The 16522-nt window shown below is 41.5% G+C and overlaps 1 protein-coding gene across 1 annotated transcript in view; it reads left to right on the plus strand.

Moving 5' to 3' along the window:
* The window catches only part of LHCGR (luteinizing hormone/choriogonadotropin receptor), a 61645-nt gene that overhangs the window by 32083 nt on the left and 13040 nt on the right, over nt 1-16522 (plus strand). The window contains exons 7-8 of the mRNA XM_037807054.1: nt 7896-7964; nt 14511-14585. Of these exons, the coding sequence (XP_037662982.1) occupies nt 7896-7964; nt 14511-14585 (144 nt within the window). The remainder of the gene's footprint in view (nt 1-7895; nt 7965-14510; nt 14586-16522) is intronic.

Here is a 16522-nt window from a genome sequence, read left to right on the forward strand (position 1 = left end):
TGGAATATGCATAATCATGTCTTTCATTAAATTTGGGAAGTTTTCTGCCATTATTTCTTTGAATATTCCTTATACCTCTTTCTCCCTTCTCCTTCTAGTACTCCCATAATGCATATATTCAAATTCTTGATAGTATCTAAAAGTCTCTTAGGCTCTTATTGCTTTTTTTAATTATGTTTTCTTTCTGCTTCTCAGCCTGAATCATTTCAATTATTCTTCGAATTCACTGATTCTTTTTTCTGTCAGCTCCAATCTGCTGTTGAAACCCTCTAGGGAATGTTTCAATTCAGTTATTGTGGTCATCAACTCCAATATTTCAGTTTGGTTCCTTTTTAAAATTTCTCTCTCTCCACTGAGAAACTAAAGGATATAATATAATAACAATATATTATTCATTCGTTGTTTCCCTGATATCCTTTAGCTCTTTCTCTTTGTTTTCCATTATCTCCTTAAGCATACTGAGGTTCATTTTTATAAGTCTTCATCCAGTATGTCTAAAGACTGGTCTTCTTCATTGATGGTTTCTGGCTTTTTATCTTCTTCCTTTGGATGGGCTATCCTTTCCTGATTCTTTGTTGGTCTTGTACTCTTTTATTGCGTGTTGTACATTTTAATATTTTAAAGTGTTAACTCTGAAATTTAGTCCCTGAGCTGTCTGTTCCATAATTTGTATCCAACTAGTAATATGACTAAGATTTCCTTGAGTGCTAGGAGATAACAAAAATGAATAAATCAAGGCAAAAAAACACCTTTCACAGTCTTTGCAAACTGGCTCTGTATTAGCTGGTGCTCTCCTCAGAGTTTACCTCTCCTATCAAAAAGATCATCCCAAATTGAATGCAAAGTGCTGGGTCCTCTTGGTCTTTACTGAGCTGGTATCTTGTCCTGGGCTGATGCTTACTTGTGGCCTTAGGAATTCCTCCGTTTAATGGAATCTGAATATCCCTTCTCCTCCACATGAAATAGACTTTCTCCCTGTCCCTGGTGCTCTATTGTGTGACTTAAAGCAGGTAATTATTTGCCTTAGGCTCTTTTGACTTAATAGTTTCTTACACTGCTTTAGTTGTCTGCAAGCTACTTCATTCTGCAGGGCAAGTTCTGGGAGGGTGAGCCTGAGATGAGTTTGTTTTAGTCTTTCAGGCTACCATCTAGTAGACTGGCTCAGACATGCAGGCACTCTTGTAGGCACATAGGGGTTACTCTGCTCCCTCCAGAAGAATCCCAGGGTCCCACAATGGAGTACGGGTTGGCTCCATATTGTACCAGGAGAGATAGTAGAGGGGCCAGCAAGGGTGCCATAAGCTTCTCCTACCATTTTTAAAGCTTCATTTTCTTGATTCAGCCCTTGCCCAGTTACTGCAAACTTTTACCTGTCTTTTAGTTTTGAAAAAGATGGCTCCACCAGTTTTTGCTAGTTGTTCAAAGATGCTATGGAGGAACAGCACCCTGGAGCATCTTATGTCACCATCTTGTTCTACTGGTATCCTTAAGTACTTTTTTAAAAAAATACTGTTTAAACTAATTTAAGCCTCATAGCAACCTTATGAGATAGGTACTATCAGCCCCATTTATCAATGAGAAAACCAAGGCATAGAGAAGTTAAATAATTTTCCTAAGGCCAAGATTTGGACCCAGGCAGTCTGGCTCCAGAGGCATATTCTCAGCCATTATGGGGTACTATATACAAAGAAAATGAAAGTGAGTAATCCAAGTAAGGGGACAACATGAGCAAAAACATGGCCATGGGAATGAGAGGAACAGGGTGAGGCTTACTCAGCTCAAGTAAATATCCTACTGAAGGACTGGGAAATAAGTTTAGATAAATGGCAGGGGTGGAGAAGATGCTAATTTGTACAGGGCCTTGAATGTCAAGAGAACGGGTTTAAAGGCTTGCAGGTAAACATGAAAAAAATAATACAGGAAATCACCTAATAGAGTCGTCTTAATTTAAAGATCACAAATACCCAAGACTCCCTTTGATTTTGGCCTAAAATTAAAGATGGTAAGATCAAGTATACCAAGTGGTATACCTCCAGGTGATAGGGGTACAGTGATGGGGGTAGGTGAAATAGAAATGAAAGGGCAGAAGACATGAAGGAGGATTAAGAAGAAAACGAATTTTGGGATAATCCCAAGGTTTCTATGAGCTCACAAGACTGGGCAACCCCTCAATCCAAGGGTCACCAAAGATTACTGTTCACATATCCCATTTTACCATGTGCAAATAAGACCTGCATGGTATTCTTATTATGGGGCCATTAATTTATGTCAGTTATTAGTTTAAGAAGCATAGGACATGCCAGCCTGGCATCACTGACCCATTTTGGAAGTTCATGAAGATAGCAGATCCATCTTCCCCAAGGACCTGTAGGGGGATTGTGTTTCCCTCCCCTCCTCACCCTCGGCCCATCATCTGCAAGGGGAATGATTAGTCCTTTGCTTGGCACTTGTTCTTAGCTGAATGGGCCCTTCACTAAGCGAAGGATCCTGTGGAGCACCCTGCTGGGTAAAGGGTATTACACTTAGGAGGAAGCTGCATTTTCTCATTTATAAAATTCAACTCCCTTATTAAAAAATAATGAAAGCAAGCCTTCTCTCTTCTTCATTAGTAGTATTTGAGATTTTGCTTTTTGTGGAAACTTTCCTGTCCTCCCCCCACCCAAATCTTTACCAGCTTGAGTTCATTTAATAAAAACAAAATACTTCACTTAATGCTGGAGAAGCTCACTGAGGCTAATGCTAAAACTATGCATTAAACTCCAATGTCCCTTTATAGCCACATTGGATTTTCATTAAATTTCCTCAAGAGGCCACCTTTAAATGTCTCCTGAGTGAACAGGATTTGGCTGCACCCCTCTTTAAAAATATTTTGGATGTCAGGTCATACCATTCACAAAAAAGAGATAACCGTGATTCATATCTGAACTCCACCAAGACAAGGAAAGGTCATGGCTATTAATTCTCCAAGAACATTCAGAGAAGGAATGCCTGGCAAACGATGACAAGATTCAGGCTGTCCAGGTTATGACAAGCCATAGAAAAGAGATTGCTGGGCAATGAAAGAGGAAACAGGGCTCTAGTCTGGCTCTGCCTCTAACCAGCCAAGTAGCCTTAGTCAGGTCATACCACTAGCCTGACTCTGTCCCTCTGTCTATTCAACAGGGTTATTATTACTTCTTCTGCAAATCCAATCACATCACATCAACTACACACACCTCCACAATTTAAAGCTACTATTCAGCAACCCTGAGCAGGCCAGTTTTTAAGACCATCCTGAAAACATCATGTTCCATCACTTCTTTTAAAATGTTTTATTTTGAAATTTTAACCCTCTGAAAAGTGGAAAGAACAGTACAGTGAATGCTCCTATATGCCTCACCTAGATTCAACAACTATTAATAGCTTTCTACACCCACTCCTTCTCTCTCCATACATGTAAATATATACAATGCATTTCCCTTTTGCCAAACCATCCAACAGAAGTTTAGACATTGTGATGCTTCACCCCTAAATACTTCAACATACATCTCCCCAAAAAAGAGACATTCTACGTAACTACAACTAGATCACACTTAAGAAAATCAACATGAATGACATCATCAAACCTACAATCCATATTCAAATGTTCCAAACTATTCCAACAATGTATTTTATAGATTTTTTAAAATTTCAGAATCCAATTAAAGTTTATGCATTGCATTTTATGTCTCTTAGTCTCTCCTCATCCCTACCCCCATCTAGAACAGTCTCCCTGCCTTCCTCTTTCTGTAGGTATCACTATGGAATGTGGATTTTTTAAAAATTTTATTCAATATATTATAATCCATTACTCTCATCATTCTTTTTGGTACCTGTCACCCCCTTTATTATCTGCTTATGGTAAAGTTATATAAGTAGACATGAACTTGGCCAAGGTGGAGATAAACATAAGAACTCAGTACTACTGAAAGGTAGGAAGCATGCCTCCATCAGGAACGGGGAGACTGTGAGCCCCATGGAAATGTGGGGACCCCGATGTACTTTTACAACTAGAGTCAAGGCAGCACATAATAGTGACCAGTGACAGCTCTTCATGCAACTACTGCCAGTGCATCCGCTGGGGGAGTATCTTCACATATTGGGGATTTTTCAGATACAAAAGGACTTCAACAAAGTACCACACAGACAAGAAAGTGGTGAATTGACGATCCTCCTTCTTTAGTGTGGTGTTTGTATAGCCGTTTGATAAAAATTTGCTTATAAAAATGCCAACAGAGGGCATATAATCTATGCTTTGCCCTTCGGCAAAGGGGCCACTTTTTTTTTCACTTTTGCTATTGTATTTTTATGCAAATTTATTGAGACATATTCACACACCCTATAGGCATTCACAGTGTACAATCAATTGTTCACAGCACCAACATACAGTTGTGTGTTCATCACCAGAATCAATTTTTGAGCCTTTTCCTTACTCCAAAATGAAAGTAAAAGCAAAAAAGAACACCCAAAACTTTCCATTCTGTCCATCCCACCCTATTCTTCATCTAATTTTTGTCCCCATTTTTCCACTCATCTGTCCATACACTGGATAAAGGGAGTGCAAGCCACAAGGTTTTCACAATCACACAGTCCCACTGTGCAAGCTACATAGTTATACAATCGTCTTCAAGAATCAAGGTCACTGGGTTGTAGTTCGACAGCTTCAGGTATTTCCCTCTAGTCATTCCAACACACCAAAAACTAAAAAGTCTTATCTATATAGCGCATAAGAATACCCTCCAGAGTGACCTCTCGACTCCATTTGAAATCTCTCAGCCGCTGGAACTTTATTTGTATCATTTCTCTTCCCCCTCTTGGTCAAGAAGATTTTCATCCAATGGGGCCACTTTTTGAGACTGAAATCTATAAACATAAATTCAACTTTCTTCCTTTAAATCATCCAAAACCAGGTGGCCACATGATCTAAGAGGGAACTATGGCAGAACGTCTGATACTGTTAATATAACCCCAGAAAGGCTTTTAGAGCCTCAGGAATATTTGAAGTTCTTTATGGGGAAGCATTCATAATTAGAGTATCATCTGTGATTAAGCTCTAAAGCCCGAATCTTATTTTGAATAAAAAAGGTACCATTCTCTCAATTTGATTCACAATTGCTGACATTTGAATAGAGAATCTAGACAATGCTTTAAAATAAGTGCCACTGTCTTAATAAAGGGAGGGGAACCTTTATGTCTCTGCACATGACAAAATCCTCAAGGCAAAGGAAGACCTCCTCATCTAATTCTAACACCATTATATTTTACAAAAAAGTCATCTGAAGTGACTCCCCAGATGGTTTTAAAGGGCATTTAAAGTATTATGCAGGCCTGACAGCATGTGGTCTCCCACTCTCATGTGTAATTTCTCAAAGTAAGGAAGTCACTCTTTAATCACAACAAGGCAGCTCATTCTATAAGCTGGTAAGAACAGAGATGAGGAGCAGCTGAAAAGAAAATAGTGAACTGCATTCTTTGGAAAGTTCGGACAAGCAAGGCCCAGGCTTTTCAAAAAAAAAAAAAAGACATGGAAAATGTCCAAATGCAAAAATGCCTGTGAGGCCAGCCCACCCAGCCCTTGGAGAGTGAAAGCATTTGGGGCAGCCCAAGCCACTTACCTGACCCATTCACCCAGGAGCAGAAAGGCCCCTACCCCAGTAGAGCAGGATAACAGCTCAATTCAACCCACAGGATGGGGCTTAGGACTTGGACATGTTTTTGTGAAGGACATGATTCAATCTACTACAGCATCCAATAATCCAAGACAGAACACACCTATTTAAGAGCTAGTGTGCAAAACTGTAAACTCAGAAGAATTTAAGAAGAAAGCAAGTAAGAGCAGAAAACAACAGGAACAGCCCTCCCTTATATTATAAGGGCAAGTCCCCGCTTCCTAGTAACTGAGCTCCGCCTTGTATAGCATTATGCAAGCCACCCCCCCACAGGAGGAGGGTGTGTTAAGAAGTGAATTAAACAAGACCTCCCTATTCTCTTTGAACTCAGTCTAATGAGGAGATTTAAGAATTATTTTGTAATCTCTAAATTACATTTTCTGAATTTCATTGTTCAAATATCCTGCTTCTTCAATGTGAGTCCCACCTGTATTTATTTATAATGGTGAATTGTCTCACCATTACACACATGCATGTATACATGCACACACTACACACACACACATACACACATATGCATGCACAGACACAACACACTATATACACCATGTGGCGAAATTCCATGCTTGTTTTGTTTAGCAAAGGCTAGAGAAACCTCACCAACAATGGCCACCTGCAGCAGAAGCAGGTGAGACATGTGTTTGAACAGCTTCCCAAGTCTCATTCCCAGCCTGTCCCTAACACGGGCATGCAACTGCCAGCAACCCATGCAGAGAAGCTAGAATCCTGCCAGATACAGGGAGCTTAATTTTTATTACACCAAAGCCTTTCCATAATTATTCATGAAGAATTTGCGCAGAATTCCATTTAAGTCTGAGGGTTTCAAGACTGTTTCACTATGACTTATAGTAAGAAATTCATTGTACATTAGACTCATGTGTTCATCCAAGTCAATATATTTCTATTGTAATCCTGCCAGAGGCCAGGGGATTCAGCAACGAACAAAACAATTTGAAATCCTTGTTCTCATGGAGCTTACATTCTGCTGGGGGTGGCAGACAATATACAAGTAAAATATAATAGTGGGTCAGATGGCAGAAAGCAATGGAGGGAAAACAAACCAGGGAAAGGGGATAGGGAATGCTGGAGAGGGAGTTGTATTTAAAATAGGACAGCCAGGAAAGGCTGCCTTGAGAAAATGACACTGAACACACCCTGAGGAGGAGGGTGAATGGACCACGTGGATATCTGGGGGAAGAAAAATGAAAACAGTAAGCAAAACTGATGTGCTGGAAGCAGCCTCAGACAAAGTGTGTTCTGGTTCCATTTAGACAAGTCACTTTCCCTCTCAGAGCCTATATCCAGCTTTGTAAAATGAAGGGGTGCCACTCAGTTCTCCAAGCTCCTTTCTAGTGCTAACATTTCTGAGTGTCTGTGTTCTAAGGGGTCTCTCATGTCTTATTCTAGGTATATGCATATGTGTATATATACACCTATGTGTGTGCATCTGTATGTAGATGTATGTAACATAAAAATGGTGGAACAAAATTTCATAAACACTACTCTAACTACATGCAACACACTCTAATGTTTTCCCTTAGTTCTCTTCTATTCTATTTCATTTTTTAAAATGCTGGTTGCACCCACTAAATTGATTTCACTATCTACTAATGGGTCTTAAGGAACTATTTACAAAAATTGAAATATTCTTAGCTCTGGAGCCAAATTTAGCTTCAAAATCATATACTTATCCAAGACAAAGAAAAGCTGACCCAGTACTGGAGCCCTCCTCTGCCCTTAGCTTTCCAGTAACCCAGAAAGCCTATAAGCCCACATAGGTCTTAGCACCAGAGGCAGGGCTTAAGTCGGCTAGCTCTGGCTTCAAAGTCCAGCTCTGCCACTGCTTTCCTTTTGACCTCATGCAAGCTACATAGCAATATGGAGGCTGAGGCTTCCTATCAGTATAATGGAAATGGCGATGAGGATTAAATTATAAAATATAAGTAGAATGGTTAGTCAAGTACCTGGCACTAAATAAACACCTAATAAATTGGTGTTAGTGGTGGAGGTGGAAGTAAACTAGTGCAAAAAGAACAGCGTCATCCCGCCAGGCCCTTAGAATCTAAAATGTTAGACAAACAGAGCTTGATATTGTGAATGCGAGTAATTATCTTTGCAAAAAATGTCACAGGAGGAGGATTGTATGTTTCCAAACTATGTTTATTTCAGTTTCTTCCCTTCCTAAACTGTCTCTCCTCCCTCCTTCAGCAAACTATATGGAAATGGATTTGAAGAAATACAAAGTCATGCATTCAATGGGACAACACTGATTTCACTGTAAGTATGTGCTTATTTTCCCAGCCCATAAATAAAAATGAAATACAGCTCTGGCTACCAGATCATACTCAGTCTTTAGCAGCAGCTAACTCAGGGCAAAAACAAATTTTCAAGTGGCTAGTCCTCAGTGCTTTGCACAAGTTACTAGGCAGCTGGCTCTCTGGAAACCCTAGAGCACCCTGATTTCAAAGATGGATGCAGCCTCAATACACTGAAGTTGACAGTTTGCTGAAATATTCAACACGCTACTTTATGCCTCCTCCATCTCACAGCCTCCCTCTCTAACTCCTTCGCTCAGGTTGATGGTGTGTTAGAGGAAACATGATTTCAGAAAAAAAAAAAAAAAAAAGAAATTCTCTGTATGGCAAAGAAATCAGGTAACACCTTTTACCAGCCTAATTAACCACAACAGGCCCCCTCAGAGTCCCAACTACCTACAGAGGGAAAGGGGAGACCCTCAAGTTCATTTTTCACAGCATGAGGAAGCTTTGCATATTCACCATGTTGTACCCCAATCCCCAATATTAACAGCCTTTACTCACCAATATTAACAGTTATTTGGAAGCATCCCTACTGTTTCCTTCATCATCTCAACTTCTCTTTCTTTCTGTGACTCCTCTTCTTAAAAGAGTGACACATTCACAAAGACTGGGGGCGCCATTTAAACCTAAATATTTAAGCACAGGAAGAGGTGATAATCACCCCACAGTGATGTATATTGAATGTATATTAAAAACTAACAGCCCACGTGAAGAGTTCAACCAAACCCAAAATTAAACAAACCAACAAAAAAGCTTTTATAATAAGCAAGTCATATAGAATATGGTCTACACCAGTCCTTCTCAAACTTTGATGCACATAAGAATCATCTGAAGATTGTTAAGATACAGATCCCTGTGTCCCACCCCCAGAGATTTTGATTCAGTAGGTCTAGGGTAGGCCTACTGAATTTACAACTTTAACAAGCTCCCAGGGGATTCTCCTGCTGCCAGTCTGAAGTTGAGGAGCATAAGTCTATACAATATACCATTTATTTTAATTTTACACATTAACCAAAGGTCTTACTATACAGAATCAACACTATATAGCTTGGTGACTAAAAGCACAGGCTTTAGAGTCGATGACTTGGACTCAAAATCCAATCCCACCGTTTATAAGCTTGTATGACCTTGAGCAAGTTACTTTAACTTATCTAAGGCACTGTGTCCTCATATGTTAAACAGAGCTGCTAATAAGCTTGTTTTGAGGATACTCCCCCCCAAATGAAAAGATCTGTTGTCTACCCTCAGTACTTAACACAGTGCCTGAAGCACAATAGGTACTCATTTATTTAGTATATTTATTAATTAATTATGGATGAACATATAATTAAATAAGCTATTTTTATATGCTTGGTAAGGGTCTGGCACATAGCAAGTGCTCAAAAAATGTTAAGTTTTAAAAGCTGTTCTTCCTATCATGGAGCAAATTATACCCTACTTTCTTGCAGGCTGTATTTTATTGATGATTTGATTTTAATGAAGGGTTTACTCTGGCCAGTTGAATTTGTTTCTGCTAAACTTGTATATCCTCTCTAGCACAATACTCTCAGATGCCTCATTTCATTATTCACTTAATAAGTGTTTGTCAAGCATCCACTGTGTGTGAAGGAAACATGCTAAATTTTGAGGGGGAACAGATAAATAAGTCATAGTACTTGTTCTACAAGAGTCTACAGCCTAGGAATAGGCATTTCCAAATGGTATATTAACTGTACACTAAATAGTAACTAAAGTAGAAGGCAAAATATGACACCTGCCCTGAGTGAGGTAAAGCTGTCTGGGATTGCAAAGGCAGAAGTGACAAAAGTTAGAGAAGGCCTTGTGAAAGAGGTAGAACTTTGAGCTGGGCCTGATTTGGACAAAGAAGGAAGAAAAATGCATTTAGACAGAGGACAGCAAGAAGGGCCCAGAGGAGGAGGCATGGGATATGTTCAAGGAACAACAAGCAGTACCTTTTAGAAGGCTCTGTATGTGAGTTAAAGACAAAGCAAGAAGGGCCTTAAATGTCAGAGCAAAGAATTTGGACTCTTTTCAGTAGGAGATGAGAAGCTGTTGAAAGTTCTGGGATGGGAAATGTCAGAGTGGTGCTGTAAAAAGGCTAATCTGCACAAACAAAAAAAAAAAAAACAAGTATGATTCCACTTACATGAAATATCTGCAATAGGCAAATTAATAGAGACAGAAAGTAGATTAGAGGTTGTCAGGGGTGGGAGGAGGAAGGAATGGGGAGTTATTGCTTAAAGGGTACAGAGTTTCTATTTGGGGGAACAAAACAATTTTGGAAATAGTTCTGATGATTGCACAACATTGTGAATGTAATTAATGCCATTCAATTGTACAATTAAAAATGGTTAGAATAGCAGATTTTATGTTATATATACATATATATATATATATATATGTCACCATTAATTTTTTTACAATGTTAGTCTGTTATCAGGGAGAACAGAGGGTTGGAGTGAGCAAGACCAGAGGCTAAGACAAAGTAGGCTGTAAGGCATAGAGGAGGTAGGCAAGGATAGGAAGAGGCAAAGCTGAAAAATACCGTGAATAGACACAGAATTGACAGAGCAAAGCAAATTTTGGGATGGAGATAAGCAACAAAAGATTGTCAAATATATACTGCAGTTACTTCCAGCATGGATTATGGGGAAAGTAACAATACTGTTAATAGAAATCAAAAAGGAACCAAGGCCTATTTGGGGGCACAGGGGGAGTAAAGGAGAGAGAACTGTGCAGGGCTCAGAAAACCCATGTTTCAAATCCCTGAGGTGTTTGGACAAACCCATACAGTTCTGGGCCTCCATGTCATCATCCACTGCAGAGACAACAGAATGTGTATAGGTTTTTAGAAGTCCAGTTAGTCACAATTCTGCATCCCTCTATACCTCATTGTTGTGAGAAAAAGGAAAGAAAGAACATAAATCAGAGTGTTAGGAACACAAACTGGTTTCATTCAATTATTCATTCAATAAATATTTATTAAGCGCCATCAATATGTCAGGCACTGTGTCAGGTATTGGGTCTGCAGACACAGTCGCAGCCTTCATGAAGCTTTTGTGCTGGCACAGAACAAAAAAAGCTAGTAAATAAAATTATAACATGTAGTAATATGTACTATAAAGGAAATAACCCATTCCAGAGAGCTGAGAGTGCACAGGTGGTTAAGCCTACCTTAGATAAGGTGCTTGAGGATGGCCTTACCAAGGACATGATATTTAGGTGGAGCCTAAAAGATGACAAGGAGACCACCATGGCAAGAACGAGGGAAAGTGTCCTACAGAAAGAGGGGAATACATGTGCAAAGGTCCTGAGGTGGGAAAAAAAAAGAAGCTGATACCCTCTGGAGATTGAGAGGAGGTGAGGGCAGCTGGAGAGTCATCAGCAAGGGGAAATCTGGTGTGAGGGAAAGGTGAAGCTGGAGGCAGGAGCCAGTCAGGTTGGACAGAGGGGCCACGTTAAAGTGTTTTGAGTTCTGTTCTTAGGGTGAGGAGACCCATTTAAGCAGGGAAGGCAGAGTAGTTTTCAAAACCATCAAGCAAATTTTAGATCTAAGTATATATTCAAGCCAGGCTCTGACACCTTCTCACATATAGGATTTTCCAAAGTTGTTCAGAATGGTAACACTGAAGGCTCGCAAAGTTCTCAAACACCCTGCTTACTAGGGCAGGACAGGAACGATGGGATCTGGTTGCCCTTGGGCACCTCTGAAGGTCTAGGAGTCAGTCCCTACCATTCCCAGAGCATCACACTTAGGAAACTTTGGGCTGGAATTTTTGAGAGTTCTCCTACCGTGCTTCAAAAAGTCATTCTGCCTTGTGCTTCTCACACCTGGAGGGGCATGTCACCTGGGAAAGAGCACAAAAGTGCCCCCAGGAAAGTGTGGCAGATGGATTTGACTTCATTTTTGACCAAGTTGCATAATGCATAGTTTCAGTATACAGAAAGATACAGGTTTTAATAAAACGTGTGAAAAGTTCTATCATGAAATCTGAGCAATTAATCTGACCTGGCTGTCATGAGGATTACTTGCTCATAGAGCCCAGTTTCAATGATTTATGACCGTAACTGAATATAATTAAAACAAACTGACACAGGAAGAAGATACCCAGAGGTTTGGGAAGGAAATTTCTTTTGATTTAGATTTTAAATAGCAATTGACTCTGACAACCTCATCTCTCTGAAAATAAAGTGCACCCAGGAGATGGTACGATCTGTGAGTGATGGGATCATTCTGATAAAACGACTGGGTTTCCAAGGAAAATACTTAGTTGAAGCATGTGGATGCAGGGCTTTTGCAGCTCTTTAATGGCAGGCATGGTTTGGAGACATGCAGAAAGACAATGAAGATGGAAAGCTATGAGATAAGCACAGATAACTATGTATGTAGGGGGCTGGGGGAGGTATTTGGTTGCTTGTTGGTTGGTTGGTTGATTTGTGGGTTGGTTGGTTTTGCCATGTAACAGTGGTGCAGAAGAATCATACCACCATGCTTGGAATCATCATGCCAGCAATGGAAGTACACTGTGCTTACCATCCAGGGTTTTCCAGAATGCTCTTTGAGGCCACCACCAAACTCTTGTCCACCCAGAGAAGAGCCTATGCTTGGAGACACTGGCATCAGGGTCCACTCAGGGTCACAGAGAGACCTTCCTATCTGAGCAGACTGCTTAGCAGGGCCAGGCTGAGCTGTTCAAGGGCAGTTTATCCTGAGGGTTGAAAAGAAGGCCCCAAGTTGCTACTGCAATGGCTGCCTTTGGCTTCTCCCACGGCCTTAAGAGCCGTGGCCCTCAGCCCTTTTGTTTCCACAGTGTGCATACCTGGTGATGGTCATATACACAATAGAGACCTGTGGAAATTTTCTACACAGGCTGTAATTCCTCCCCTTTCTCACATATCTGAAAGCAAAAGGGTGCAAATAATATTTGGAAAGAGACAACTTTGAATGAATCCTACTCTTTCTTTTTTTAAGTATTTACAAACTTCAGGATATTATTATTTTAAAACTCTGCAAGACCTACAAGGTCCTAAGGGTTGAGAGACACTGATACAAAGCAGGTTGCCCTTTAACTCTTCAAATTTGGCCAATCACACAACACTTTCATCCTTGCCAGCTGTATGGCTACTCAGCAGCTGCTCCCCTCCCCGCACCTTGACCTTCCATTGCCTCTAGTGCTGAACACTTGTGGCCTGACCCTTGTTCCCTAAGGTGTACACCACACACCTGATCAATGGCATCAACATGGATTTTCTGAGCAAAACCTCTAGACATAATTCCAAAATCCAAATTTCCAGCTGAGTCAGTTTTCTTTGCCTAAAGGTATTTGTCCTCAATTTACAGCTTACAACAACCATTTCTTGCTTACAACAACTAATTGCTTACATGCAAAACACACCATTTTGCGTAGGCCCATGGTTCTCAGCCCTGGCTATGCCCTAGAACCATCTATGGACCAATGAAACCCAGACTTTCAAGAGACCCTGGCATTAGTCTTTTTTCTTTTTAAGTTCCTCAGGTGGTTCCAATGGGCAGCCAAGGTTGAGAACCACTGGCTTAGATGAACCCTCCCTAAGAAGACACAGATTGAAGCCAACTCACAGAGATGACAATTTCAGGAAACCTTGGGGCAATTAGTCTCCTGGTAGAAAACAGTTAAATTTTGCAGGGATGGAGAGGGGTTTTGGAGCTAGTGCTGGGGGCCCACCACAGGGGAGGACCCTGGAGCCAGTGCACCCATTTCAAGAACATCAGGTAACAGCTGTGGAGAAGGCAGGACCACCAGGTACAACTGCACAAGTGAACATACCCCAGACCCCATGGGCACTATTCACATGGTCCACCTAGTCAGAGGTACCCCCTCGGGTTAGGCAACATGGTGACTTGGGGTGAGGCATGATGACCTCAAGACCTGGCTTCTGCTAGGAGTTCCGGAAGTAGACACAGCCTGCAGAACAGAAGAGGGAAATGAAAAAGTGATACACATATAAAGAGAAAAAATAAGTTAATGGTCAAAGGAGGAGTGTAATGAAGATAATCCTATAGCTATCACTGACCCTTTCTCACTAGGATCATCCACACAATCAGCCCTGGCTTTGACACAGCAAATGGTGCACCTACTGGGTGGATGACGGAGAGGGGTAATCTTTTGAGCAGGGACTAAGCTTTTTATTCTTCAGTGAGACTGTAGGGTCTAAACACAAAGTTCCTTGGGACAGAGGGAAAACAGGGATTTTAATTCATAGTAAAACTGTAATAACTACAGGAGAGGAGGGTTGAGGAAGTGAGTATACAGGTTCTACCTAGTGAGGGGGGGAAATTGCAGAGAAAAGGTGGAGCCAAACACATAACAGCAATTTCACAATATCATCAAAATTGCCTACAGTTCCACCCTTTACCCCTTTTAATCCTGGTACCATGCAGATTGGTCCAAACACATGTGCACACACCTATGACTGTTTACACAAGATGTACAAACTCCACTAAGGAAAATCTCCTTCCCCACAGGGAGCTAAAGGAAAATGTACACCTGGAGAAGATGCACAATGGAGCATTCCGGGGAGCTGCAGGGCCTAACATCTTGTGCGTACAGTGGTTGCCTCCCCTCCCCATCCCAGTGCACCCCAACAGTGTCCGGCCATGTCACCCCCAACCTGTTTGCAGAGCATCTGCCTCTGTATCTTAAAAGACTGCCACGGAAAGACCAAATACGGAGGGTGGCCTTGTGTACCGGCAGAGGGGCGGCTGCCCACCCAGCATCCACAAGTGAGAAGCCACGGCCAGTGATCTGATGGCTTCTGGCACTTGGCTGAACAGGGCCGAGTTGCTGTGTGTCAGTCAGGGTCAGTCGGTGAGGGTGCGAGGAATGGAGCCATGTTCCCTCAGTTAATGGAGTTTAATGTAAGGACAGATGGGAGAATTAAGAAGAACAGGAAACTGAACCAATAATCTCCTGATGAAGCCTCAGGGAGCCTGAAACATACGAAAGGGAACAACTGCAGCTGCAGTTGGGCTTCAGGGAGAAATGCAACAGGGTTCCAGACTCTGCAGCTCTAAGGCAGGGCGACCACATCACTCCCCACTGAGGCACCTACCCCTTACTCCCTACTCTAGGACATGGTTATTCCTTCATTCACAACACTGATTGAACACAACCTCAGTTTATTAAGCACCTGGCTGGAGAAGCAGTGATGAGCAAAATATCCCTGGTCCAGGTCCTTAAGAGATCATAGCCAGACAGGGGAGACCACAGTACACAGGCACAGTAGTAAACAAGTATGTAATGTTAAAATGAGAAAAGTGCTAGAAAAACGGTGAACATGGTAACCCAGTTCACTTGTTCATTTGTTTATTCATTCATTCATTAAATATTTTGTAAGCCCATACTGCATGCCTAGCACTGTATTAGCACCAGGGAAACAACAGAGAATAAGAAAAGACAAACATTTCTGCCTTCATAGAATGGGGAAAGATAGACAAGGGTTAAAAAAGTAAGTAAACTATATAATGTTCCAAACAGTGTTCGTTGTGGGGGAGGAAAATTCAGTTGGCTGGGGAGAAAGAAATGGGGAGGGGGAGTTATTTGAAAGTGGGTGGTCAGGGAAAACACCTGGATGTCAACGTATGTGAAATAGGAAAAGCAAAGGCCCTGAGGCAGGAACTTGCCTTGCGTTTTTGAGGAGTAAGGAGGCTAGTGTGGCAGAGTGAGCAAAGTGAAGAGTCAAAGAACATGAGGACAGAAAGGCAGCAGAGAGTCAGTCAGGTGATGCAGGGCCTTGTAGACCTTCTTCTCTAAGTGAGAGGGGGAAGTTTTGGATTTTGAACAGGGGAAGGACATACTGATCCAGTTATTCTTTATATCCTAGCTCTTGCCATTATCTGTCTACTTTCTACGTCTCATCACTATCACTATCAACACAAAACTCTACTTGCTAGCTCATGCCTGCAACTCCAGCCACTAGCAAGTCCTTCCACTAGCAACTGAGATTCTGTCTACTTCCCACCCACAACTATCAACTCCTCACTGTCTATTTCCTAACTCCTGCCAATATCCACTCCTGACTCTGTATACTTTCTAACACTACCACTGTCAATCACCAATACTGTCTGCTCCTTTTCACCTGCCACTATCTTCCTTACTCTGCATACTTCTTACTCCCTGCTATTACCAACCCCAAACCCTAACACTATCAGTCCTCTCTACTCTCCATGAGACCTCATAACTTTAGCATACTATGGCCTCCTTGCCTTGTGTTTCACGTCACTGGTTTCTCTGCTATCTCTCAGCTTCTGGCCATCCTGACCTGAGGGTCACTCTGTATGTGACTCATATTCAGTGTATGAGAATCTTAGAATCTTAGAAGTTGGCTGGATACTCTCCATTCTAACACACTCTATGAGAAGAGCTCTTATAGGAAGCTGGCCACCTGCTAGGCCGCCTCTGGGTCAGGCACAGAACAGAACAGAGCTAGTGAGTTAGTATGTTCACAGGACACCCTGCACGACAGTCTTTGGTTGGC

This window comes from Choloepus didactylus, chromosome 17 (genome assembly GCF_015220235.1).
Source record: "Choloepus didactylus isolate mChoDid1 chromosome 17, mChoDid1.pri, whole genome shotgun sequence".
NCBI lineage: Eukaryota > Metazoa > Chordata > Mammalia > Pilosa > Megalonychidae > Choloepus > Choloepus didactylus.